The 12,151-nt window shown below is 36.1% G+C and overlaps 1 protein-coding gene across 3 annotated transcripts; it reads left to right on the plus strand.

Annotated features, from left to right (window-relative positions):
• Positions 1 to 216: 216 nt before the first annotated feature.
• On the plus strand, positions 217 to 9,947 carry LOC117100563 (neurogenic locus Notch protein-like). Of its 3 annotated transcripts, none has more exons than XM_033240339.1 (5): positions 217 to 311; positions 5,069 to 5,335; positions 5,475 to 5,575; positions 8,722 to 8,766; positions 9,118 to 9,947. In XM_033240339.1, the coding sequence occupies exons 1-5, from the start codon at positions 218 to 220 to the stop codon at positions 9,229 to 9,231; spliced, it is 621 nt and encodes a 206-aa protein (XP_033096230.1). In that variant the 5' UTR covers position 217; the 3' UTR covers positions 9,232 to 9,947. The 3 variants fall into 3 exon arrangements, 2 of the variants coding, with proteins under 2 accessions (XP_033096230.1, XP_033096229.1); XM_033240338.1 differs by lacking the exons at positions 8,722 to 8,766; positions 9,118 to 9,947 and adding exons at positions 5,782 to 5,785; positions 5,890 to 6,220; XR_004444137.1 differs by lacking the exons at positions 217 to 311; positions 5,069 to 5,335; positions 5,475 to 5,575 and adding exons at positions 6,380 to 6,737; positions 6,890 to 7,005 and having other exon boundaries at positions 9,118 to 9,203.
• The last annotated feature ends 2,204 nt before the right edge of the window (positions 9,948 to 12,151 follow it).

The following is a 12,151-nucleotide window of genomic DNA, read 5'->3' on the forward strand; positions in this document are numbered from 1 at the left end:
TGTTGAAGGCCAACAAACACGGTTAGTTCGTACCATTCAAAAAAGTGATCCTACAAATGCTAGATATCCGGTGATTGCATGGCGAGATATTGTCAATGGCTCACCTGTGACAATAGTATTGTATCAGATAACACCTGATCCTGTCAATCCGCCTTATGATGATAGATTTAGTATTGAAGGAGATGGCACTGAACTCACTCTTGTTATTGATAACACGATGCGAACTGCTGAGGGCACATATGAATGTGACGTTACTCTGGTTGGTGATTCACCTTCAACAGCATCTGATGCTGCCACATTAAGTGTTGCATGTGAGTACAGATACAGCTTATCTTTTAGAATTCATTTATGACTTATAACCAATGTATGTACAGAAACTGAATGAATGTAATTTTGAAGTATACAATTACACATGATCATATCTATCATATACTGTAATTTGTATTAAATTCTAATTGTGTTTAATACTCATTCATAAATTTAATACACCGTCTGTATAACAGGACGTTAGAGCAAGGGTGGTATTCACGATTACAATACAAGAACTGCACTGATACTTTGTGCACTCACGTAAAATTTAGCACCTAATTCATTATTTAGTGACCCGTTTTTAAATTCTAGCCTGCGATACAAGCCTTCATTCATAGAATATCTCAGCTTCAGAAGTTCGGAGATTTAAATTGAACGCAACTCCGGCAAACCATGAATTTACGATGGCTTACATATAAGGATGGCAAACATCGATAAAAACCCGGCTCCCGTCTCAACTTTGACTGGCCTTTGCCTGCATGTTTGTAAGAATGTACCAACCGCTACCGGTAACGAAACTAGTCGCCGTCTACCTAGAGTAAATGGCGCCACTAAACGAAGCTAAAGTTTTGCGACTTAATCCACCAAATGCAGCTAAAGTTTTGCGACTTAATCACCTGATTCTGGACTGTGTGGTTAGTAAATTCCATAGCCATACTGTCCACATCGCACACTAACCTATTTGCTGATGGAGCATTTTTGGGAAATTGACTCCTTTTTTTCATCCCAAACAAAATATTATTTAAAAGTCAACGTGGTCCATCTCAGTCATCATAGCCAGTCACAAAATTAGCAGACACGCACACAACAGAACGGAGTGCGTCAAAACGAGTGTTTGTTAATTTTTAGTGATAAAGAATTACGAAACGTCGTAGAATAACTGACTTTTTTCGTCCACTGTGGCAAAGAAGGAAACGACAGATAGTCCTTTAACAGGGCCGGCGGAACGTTTTTCAAAGTGGGGGGCTCCCACTTATAAGCAGGCGCGTAACAGGGGTCTTGGGTTTGGGGGCTGTCTCTTATACACATCTAGTAATTTATGACTTGGTGTGATACCCCCCACCCCATATAGAAAACAATACGACATAGGGCTTATTTTATTATTAATATAGGGCACACACGTGTGTTTGAAACTAAATATAAGCATTTTCATCGTGGTTATATTTATTACAATCATAGGCCTATTCTTTCACCATCATTACACATTGAGGCCCTTCTTTTAGGTAAAACGATCTATCTTAAATTTTCTTTCTCAAGTTTGGAACTATTATGTTTTTAAATAACTTAGTAGGCAAAGGAGGGCAAGCACAAGCTTTAACCCACAAGAAATGCGCGCGAAGCTCGCGAAAAATGTTTGTGTTTTTAATTCTAATTTCGTCGGAATTGATTAAAACTCCCTAAATGTGCAATTTTTAGAGGATATTGGCCTACCTCAACAAGAAATGCTATGTTATATACCGGTATGGCCACACTCATTTTTTTAACTTTCCTTATTTTTTAATTTTCCTTATGGCTTTATTTATTACAAACATATTCTTTCAACATCATTACACATTGGGTCCCTTCTTTTTGATAAAACGATCTATCTTAAATTTTCTTTCTTGAGTTTGGGACTATGTGTTATAACTTAGAAGGCAAAGGAGAGTAAACACAAGCTTTAACATAATGCGCGCGAAGCGCGGGAAAAATTTGTGTTTTTTTAATTCTAACTTCGTCGGAATTGATCAAAACTCCCTAAAATGTGCAATTTTTAGAGGAAATTGGCCTACCTCAACAAGAAATGCTCTTATGTTATATATGGCCACACTCGTTTTTTTAAACTGAATATAAGCATTTTCCTTATGGCTTTATTTATTGCAAACATATTCTTTCAACATCATTACACATTGAGGCCCTTCTTTTAGGTAAAACGATCTATCTTAAATTTTCTTTCTTGAGTTTGGGACTATGTGTTATAACTTAGAAGGCAAAGGAGGGCAAGCAGAAGCTTTAACAGTAAAAAATGCGCGCGTAGCGCGCGAAAATTTTTTTTTTTTTTAAATTCTAATTTCGTCGGAATTGATCAAATCTCCCTAAAATGTGCAACTTTTTAGAGGAATTTGGCCTACCTCAACAAAATATGCGATTTAAAATTTGAGAATTTCAGGCACTTTCCCGGGTGAAAAGGGCATTCAATAGGGAAAGATTTTCCACAGATGGATATTTTCCCCTTGTCCCCCGGTGGTTACGCAGATCTGGAATCGAATCTAGGTGGGGGGGGGGGTCAACATTCCTCCCCCGCCTAGGTGGCGGGAAATGACCTTTCTCGACTTTTGAGCTAGGTGTCTAATGACTTTGTTCTTCAAAATTCAAGGTTCCCCCTCATGAAAACGGTAAGGTAAACTTTCTCATTATAGTAAATAGGCCTGTTATGTGTGTATACATACATTTAAAAAAAATGAGTAGTTGCATAAGATTTTTTCCATGAGATGAATCCCAAAAAGAAAGAAGGGTCCAGGGTTCTTCCCCAGGAAAATTTTGATTCCTAGAAGGCGGGAAATGAGCTTTCCCGACTTCTGAGGTGTCTTTTACATTAAAGTCATTAAAAAATACTTCAGAAGTCGGGAAATCTCATTGTCCACCACTTATAAATCAACATTTTCCCGGGAAGAACTCGAACCTCCCTTTCTCTGGGTTCATTGATTCATTATAATAATTTTCAAGAGGGGAACACCTGGAATTTTGAAGAACTTAAAAGTAATTAAGTTCTTCAAAATTCAAGATTTTCCACTCTTGAAAACGGTCAGATAATTTTTTCCCATTGTTATTACAATAATTAGGCCTTATGTGTGTATACATACATAAAAAAAAAAGATTTCTAGATGGCGGGAGATGAGCTTTCCTGACTTCTAAAATGTCTTTTAATGACTTTTAAAGCTCTTCAAAATTCAAGGTTTTCCCCTCTTGAAATAGGTCAGGTAAATTTTTCTCATTTTTTATTTCATGTGTGTATACATACATAAACAAATGAGTAGTTGCATGCGTATTCTTTTTTCCACGAAAAGAAATCAGCTCACGGGTCCTGAAACGGTAGGTCTAGAATTATTTTCTTTTTGCCCTTTTTTTTGTTGCCCAAGGGAGGGGTAAGGACCAATGACCCCCCTCTCCCATATCCACCAATATGAATTGCAAGAAAATGTAACTCGGTCGGGTACTGGATAAACATTCTCTTACCCATCCTTCTCCTCCTTCTTCCATCCTTTTTTTGCATTTCCGATCATACAAAAATCTCCAGACATTATATATTTTTCGCCAAAATGTGGGAGGGGGGTGGGGGCCGGGCCCCCGGCCCCCCCGCTTCAGCCGGCCGTGTTTAAGGTGGGTTATTTTCACAAAAACGAGATGCAATAATGAAAAAAAATGATTATTATTGTTCATTTTCAATTTTTTCCTATTCTTCTTTCTTCCTATGCTTCTTCCATATTTTCGTTTAAATTTAATTTGTTATACTAAATACATATTTACGCATATTTCTATGTATATATATATATAAATTTATATCATTTTAATACAGATAGATGTGTATAAGAGACAGCTATTATGTGTAACAATTCAGAATAGGTATCACAATGCAAAGCAAAACACAATAACATGTTAGCATAAAACCCATTAAACCAGTCTCCTAGGACTTCTCCGAACTTTGAACCCTGCTAAATGTGCTGTACACACAAATATACACTTGCTCCAATATGAAAAACAAGAAGGGGAGGTTAAAAGGGTCATTTCCACCCTTCCACAGTATAGTTATTAATTGCACTTTTAAAACATTAGTTAAATGATTTTCCTAGCGACAACTTAGAAAATCCACATGTTGAAACAACAGAGTCTCGACAGTGAGATGTGTATAAGAGACAGACTTTATATCGCCGGAGTTAGTTTCGACCTAGGCAAACCTATGCTAAAAAAGTACACTTTCTCCATCAAAAGGCTTCTTCTATGAATGGAATGACCTGTTGGAAGCACGAACTCCTGTAGGCCAAACTCAGTACCGTTACGATGTTTGTCACTCACGATACGGTACCGTTACGATTTTAATCGTATGGGAAATCCACTCACGAAATATTTTCTAATTTTATTATATTACCACCTTTTTATTTACATAGATCTTTTTCAAAACATAACTGCTTTTATAACATTATATAGACCCATTAAACACAAAAACTGCTCTGGCTTCGGGGACTTCGCCCCCGACCCCACCGGGGCCCTTAGGCAGGCCCTTGGACCCAACGCCCAGAGAACCCCCCTTGAAATGACCTGGCTACGGGCCTGAAGATCTATGGAATTTGAATCGACTGGCAGGATATTAGAAAAGGTAAATACAAAATAATAAATGTAAACAACTAAAAAATAGAGTTTATGATAAAATTATTACCCAAATGGGATTAACCGCGTTGCTATGACAACTCTCAATGAATGTCCTTTTCATGCAGTGTACACAAATTACGACAGTATACAGAAACATGCATTTATTGTAACAAAATCAAACTCTATTTACAATAATAGTGTATCTACAAATGTTGTAGTGGTATCGAAATGAAGAAGTTTTGCAGTATATTGCAGCTTATTATTGGAATGCTATGACAACTTTCTTCTAATCTATTGCAGTAAAAACGAGATCTAGAGAGAGAAAGACTAATCATTTAAGGTAGAAGTAGAGTCAGCACAAACACAATTGTATTGATGGTGAAAATATTAATATTAATTTATTTTTGTCTCACAGATTTTGATTCAATAATGTTCGATATTAGTACCAACCCTGTTACTGAAGGTGAATCTGAAACGATTGTGTGTTCTATAAATGCCAATCCTGATCCAGTAATCATTCTCTACAAAGATGAGACTGTAATCAAGACAAACACATCAACCCATCTAATGTACAGCATAAGTAGTGTGGCGAGGGGTGACGAAGGAAACTACAAATGTGAAGCAAGTAACATCGCTGGTAGTGGTACATCACAAGTCAAACTATTGAATGTTCATTGTAATTGTGAGCATGCTATTAATAAATATGACTTTCCCATTTCTGTTTATGTTTATGTTTGTATATAAAGTAATTTGAATAGAATGTAAAATAGCAGAAATGAAAATAAAGTTGATTGATGTATCGTTTATTTTTTTTTATATAGATTCATGTGATTGTGAACCTTGTAAAAATGGTGGCACGTGTTCAGTTGTCGAAGGAGGCTACAATTGTAGGTGTACTGATAATTTCATTGGATTAAATTGCGTGAGTTATTCTCATTTTCAAACTTTTATTCCAATATAACAAACCAATGTTAATCAACTACTTAATACATTTCATATTGGACAATTTAATGAAAAAAAAGTATTTAAGAAATAATACTTCTCCTTGCGTGTGCCCCTTCTGTGCCATGATCTAGGGTTGCTGTTTTGATGTATTGCTGACTTTCATTTCATCAAGTAAAATCCATTTCATGTCAATCAGGTTAAAGCATGAGGCAACTATATCAATTGTTCTCTGTTTTTGGTATATTTTACATGAGTTTATGTAAATTGTTCAACCGAAGGTGTTATAAATAGACTGCATCTATAAGGATGGTTGTGACCTAGATGAGGGGGATAATTTGTATAATTATGGGAATGGCACTTGTGAATGTATATGTGGAGCTGGCAGACAATTTGATTACGTCACAAATCGTTGTGAAAGTGAGTACACGATAAGCTCCTATATTCCGATCTAATTAGATAAAGAAAAATAACGATATACTGCTAAATATGCAATTTTTAGATCGCCGGAGATCTAAAGATACAATCTCTACTGTGCATCAATGGCAGTCTGCTGAATCTCAAAAGAGATTCTTCAATAATATATATTTTAAAAGCAAATGGGATAAACCCATGAAAACAACAAACGGCCACATAATGCAAAACAAAAATTAAAACGGGACAGTATAGCAAATCCGATCAGAATGACAAAATAAACTAAATATCCACTGGAAAAATCCCAATATCTGCAGACGGATGCGTTTCGGTCTTACAGGTCTCATCAGTTCAGCAGCTTAAGTACAGACCTAGACGATAAGTTAGACCAGCTTAGCAGAGCTCAGGCAAAAAAGTAGATACAGTGTTCGAATAAAGGATATAACAATACATCGTGTAGCATAGCTCTTACCGAATGTAGTCCTATGAATAAGTGAATAAATAAATTGTGTAAGAAAATTCCTCTGGCGGGACTCGAACCTGTCAAGGTGAGCGTCATAACCATTAGACCACAAAGCATTTACAGTTACAGTATGCAAGTACACATGTATTCCAGGACCCTCGTGTAAAAAGCGATGCAAGAATAGTGGAGCATGTGTGATTCGCAACAATGTGGAAGAATGTGAATGTCCAAGATTGGAGGGCGAATATTGTGAAATAGATCCGAAGTAAGATTTGATATTTAATCAATGATTCTCCTTTATGTACTTGTTGAATTAGGATAAGCAGATTTATTATTCAACATTATTTTGAGGCATAAACAGTAAATAAAAGTATTTGATTTAGGTAATATTTTTAACTGATGCTATATATTGTTCAGTTCCAGCAGCCAGTTTCATCTGTAGAGGCGTAACAATTGGAATGTTCTTTGTGCGCATCATTGTTGGAGTAATCGGAGTAATTGCTGTATTAATCGGCTACACCAGGATTAAGCAGGTTTCTCAGATAATACGACAATATTTATTTTTGTTCTATTCGAAATAATCCTTAAACTTACCATAATATTAAAAAATAAACGCCATAGTCCCCCGCACCAACAATGATGATGGTTGAGAATAAATTCCTCTCTTATATTCAATATAAAACAAAGGAGCAGGAACTGTTCCATACATTTAAAGGAAGTAGTGTTTTTCGCACACTATAATACTCAAATAAACACATAGTCCCCCGCACTTACAATGATGATGGTATACAACAAAGTAGCAGAATCTCTTCCTATAATACTCAAATAAACACAAAGAACAACGACAATTCGGTATTATTCTAATAGAAAACCCAATTGTTTTGTACATAAGCAAAGGGCAAATATAGTGCCCATAAACAAAACAATTCACTTCAATTTAACGTAACATTTATTTCTCTTTTTTCATATAGGCCTATGTACTGTTTTTAAATAAAAAGATAAATATTAATTTCAGAAGAGAGGCAAAAACCCAAAAGCGTGTGGAGGGCTGCCTGAATATAAAAAATAAAAAATGTAAAAAAATATAGTCAATAAATTGTAGAGATATTCAGTAAAATTTAAAATTTAATAAAATGAATACCGTATAAAATATCAGTGATTATAAATATATTTAACTAGGGATAAAAAATGAACTTATATTTAGTTTCAAAATTCATGGATGTAGGCCTATGTATATATTAGATCCTTTTTTAGATTTATCGAGAACAAATTTGTTGATAGGGATTTAATTAAATTGGTATTGGATTGGATTGGATTTATTCGGTGTAAACACCAAGGATAGCCCACGAAAGTCTAGAAGAAGACTTATTTCCAGTGGGGTCCTTATGGTGGTGATTGGACAGTACACCGGGAGACAGTCCCCTACTCTTTTCCGAAGAGTGTACTGTGTTCCTTAACGTGCACATGGGCCATAAATGCACACGGGACCAACGGCTTAAACGTCTCATCCGAAAGACGGTGCGCTATGTAACTTGTATTTCAGCCCTCTAGCTGAAACACAAGGAGAGGCAGCGATGGGAATTGAACCGGGGACCTAGAGATCTCCACGGTTCAGCGCACACACAGTGGCTACCACCAGATTAGCCGACTGAGCTAAGCTGCTCTCTCAAGGTAGACTGTTGCAAAGTTTAGGACCCGAAAACTGAATATTGTGTTGAAAAGACAGCGTTTTGTGTAAAAGATGTATTTTGTTTACGGTTCGTGTATTATGGCTATGATAATCCGAATTGTAACTAATCAGGGTTTGAAATTGTGGGTGAGAATTTTCCAATATTATTGCGGAGTACATCTTTTAGATATATAAATAGATGTCTATAATGGGTAACTGTTATGGCAGATACGAAATCGTAAAATACTGAAAACAGTTGATGGTGGTGATATTTAGAAAATTAAGGAATGGCTCAAATTAGGCCAACAGCAAAGAGGATTCATCATGGGATCGCCTCTAAGTAAATGCGATTGCCTGCTCTCAATTGCCTATTATAGGCCTAAGATAATATTTGTTGGTCAATTTATGCTTTTTCACTGGCGTATATATAAACAATCATCCGAAAAACATCGAAATTTTATTTAAAACATAAAAAAATATAGAAAATAGATAATGCATATCTCATGAAAACATGTACAATAATTAATTAGAATAAGGGAAATTAACTTTTTTTTTTTTATTTAAATGTATTTCTATTTAGAACAAAGGCGTTGACAAGAGAAGTGTTGAGAATCGAAAACAAGATGTAAGTTTTTAATTATTCAATTCACCTTGCCCATCATATACTCTAAGCTTACCCTCCTGCCACGTTGCAAATATTATTTGGTTTCTGTTATTTCTATAAAATTTAGATAGGGTGATTCTCTTATATATTTAGTTTCTCCAATACATTAACATAATCATTTTTTTTCCTTTCTTTTTATTTTTTCCCCTTAGCTCACTTATGCTACACCTTCAGTTTGTGATTTTGTTCATATTATAACGGTCTTTTACAGGCCACTGAGCACCTTATAAATAATGCCTTATTTATTGTAAAACATGCACAAACTAATGAATATCGCCAGTTGTCATTAATTACATTTTTACATCTTGACAGACGTACATGGAATACATGGCAGATATACCTACTGGCAATGACAACCAAACTTATCAAGATTTACAACATAAAGAAAACGCTTATGTTAATGTGAAGCCGGGAAACAAATATTGAAATTAAAAGAGGAGCAAATGCTAGTTGGAATAGTGCTTATAGGTACTATGGAGCATGATTTAAATCACATCAATAATCAAATATGAAGACGAACCTGCTCGACATATTTTTTTTATTGCACAGCAATAGAATTAGTTTTTATTAAAAACCGAATGTTCTACTGATTAATCTCAGATAAGAAAGAATGATGACATAATCAATGTCGAAATATTGAATCCCAACACGATGGCGTGCATTTAAATACTTGGAGTATGTATTTTTCTAGTTTTCATTTATAATGTAGGATTCGAAATAGAATAAAAATAGAATATACCTATTGTAACTTTTAAAAAAAGAAGTGCAAGACATAATTGATCCTACGTTTCATTCTTTATTAGGCCTATATTATTAACGAACGAAACGTGAATGTCCTCACAATTGTCATTATGGAGTAAAATACTCATCCGCAATGAATAACCAACTTATTTCTTAATTTAACTGTAAACTATATGTTAATTAGAAATGACTAACATTTTTTCATATTAATTTTAACATGTAAGACATCATTTTCACATATATATTGCACTGTAGCGCGTCTGCAGTTTAAGAACCAAATTTGATGCGCACCCACCCCCGCTTTTACTATGGCCGGACAACTTGCGAAATGCTTCCGACGGTTATGGTTATTATTTTATGTATGTACATTTAAAACGAATTAAAAATCATATTTCATTCAAGTACGGTACTACTGCTATTGATTTAATTATAGTTATAGTCTGGTCGACTTAGGTCAAAATCATGGGCTGCCGTCAAAAAATTGTTAACAAAGCTTTCTTGGTATCAATCGATGCACATGGATGTCCTCTTTAACATGTGAAAACTCCTCTTCAATCCTCCTTGGGAAAAAAGTTTTACTGAAGCCCTCTATTTTCAGTTAAACTTAAATGATTTCTCACAGACAAGATAATACTTTGAGCATAGACATGCATATTTTGAGAAAAGTGTTTAAAGGCTTATAGCCATGAATCCATTTAAGGTATCTAGGAGAGCCAGGAGGAACATATACACCAAATGATTTGGTTCAGAGAAATGGGTACAATTTTGAGGAGAATGCAAATGAATGAAGCCTCTAGCATGTAAATGGTAAATGTCATCATTTTGATAGTATTTAATGCAAGAGAGGAGCTTAGCTCAGTCGTCTAATCCGGTGGTAGCCACTGTGTGTGCGCTAAACCGTGGAGATATCTAGGTCCCCGGTTCAATTCCCTTGCTGCCTCTCCTTGTGTTTCAGCTGGAGGGCTAAAATACAAGTTACAATAGCGCACCGTCTTTCGGATGAGACGTTCAAGACATTGGTCCTGTCTGCATTTATGGCCCATGTGCACGTTAAAGAACGCAGTACACTCTTCGGAAAAGAGTAGGGGATTGTTTCCCGGTGCTGCCCAATCACCACCATAAGGACCCCACTGGAAATAAGGCTTCTGGATTTTCGTGGGCTATCCTTGGTGTTTACACCAAATAAATCTAATCCAATCCAGTTGGTTTGGTTTGGTTAATTAAAAGGAGGATTTGCAATAGCGTGGCGCTAAATGTGGGCCAGGGGACAGTAATTCCCTTACACCTGTCGGGAAGAAAAAAAAAAACCTATTCAAAGATTCAAAAAGTCCCAGCCGGCCACTGCCCCCTCCCCACCCAACATAAATTATTCAACGTTTAAAAAATCCACATTATAAGTCTGAGAGTGCCCGGTTTCCGGCCATCTAGAGGTACCGTAATCATCCAGCCCCATCAATCATGGTGGCGTTGGGTGGTCTAGGCTCTCCATCTGTTAACGTGCACCCTGAATCTCCTCAATTTAAAATTCCCGGATTTGCCACTGGGGTTCTTGGCTGCTACTGGCCCCTGCCCGGCTGGGATTCCGCCAAGAAGATTAGCCTTTCCATCAGAGATATCGACCCCTTGTCCGGCAAAACCCGGAAATGACACTTTTATATAGTAAAATTTATGTCTAGATAAAGCGCCAGCAAATTTCTCATGATTTTAATCAGGGATCTTCGGCAACCACAGAATCTAATTATTATGAGAAAAAAAACAACTAAAGAAACACTTTCTTTGATGTATTTAATTTATTTGACCTACCTCAAAGCTGTGTGGCCACAAAATTTAAAGAAATAGTACCGGTACCCCTAGATGGCCGGAAATGACACAAAATTCTTCATCATTACCAATATTATATAGTCAAAATGAAGCGCCAACAAATTCTCATGATGTTTCATCAGCTATTTTCGGCAACCACAGAGATCTAATGTGTGATGTACGGTACCATAGAAAATACAACTTTAAAAAAATCTTTACTTTACCTACTTCAAAACTGTGTGTCCACACGCATCTGAGCCCCACCACAGTTGTGGCTGAGGTGGTTAAATTGGTGGAAATTGTACCTCTAGAGTGCCGGATATGACATTCTTATATGTAAAATTCATTATTATCGATATAATTAATCGCTGTGATGTAGGCCTACCATTGAAAATAAAAATTTTTGTCTTTGATGTGTTTATTTTACCTGCTTCATGTGCCGAAAACCAATTTTATATTTGCACGCTTTTTCTCATACTTCTCAAATTATAATAAAGGCACGCCCACTCGAATCGTGTATGATAGGTAATACAGATGTTTGTTGGCAGATTATACCGGTATCATGCTATAAAATTAAGATGTACTCTGGCTGTAAGTCTACCATGCTCTTTCGTTAATAACTGAGTCATTTTATGCAGTTTATTTCAACAAGTTTCAGGCATATCTTCTTGATTCCCAAAACGTGAGGGGGACTAACCCTTTCCCTTCAAATTATGCGTGGGGGGAAGACGTGTTCCCCTTCCCCTGTGATCTGCGCCCATGGATCCGTGAAGAGTCCATGTCACCTCAGTTCCAACATGGTTGA

This window comes from Anneissia japonica, unplaced genomic scaffold (assembly GCF_011630105.1).
Source record: "Anneissia japonica isolate Jap-2015-1 unplaced genomic scaffold, ASM1163010v1 scaffold685_len2926416_cov193, whole genome shotgun sequence".
In the NCBI taxonomy this organism is placed as follows: domain Eukaryota; kingdom Metazoa; phylum Echinodermata; class Crinoidea; order Comatulida; family Comatulidae; genus Anneissia; species Anneissia japonica.

Excerpts from the sequence above, each read along its gene's own strand:
- LOC117100563 (XM_033240338.1), top strand. The coding sequence starts at position 218 with ATGCGAACTGCTGAGGGCACATATGAATGTGACGTTACTCTGGTTGGT. Across the intron at positions 312-5,068 it reads TGCCACATTAAGTGTTGCAT|ATTTTGATTCAATAATGTTC; the intron begins GTGAGTACAGAT and ends TTTGTCTCACAG. Across the intron at positions 5,336-5,474 it reads ATTGAATGTTCATTGTAATT|ATTCATGTGATTGTGAACCT; the intron begins GTGAGCATGCTA and ends TTTTTTATATAG.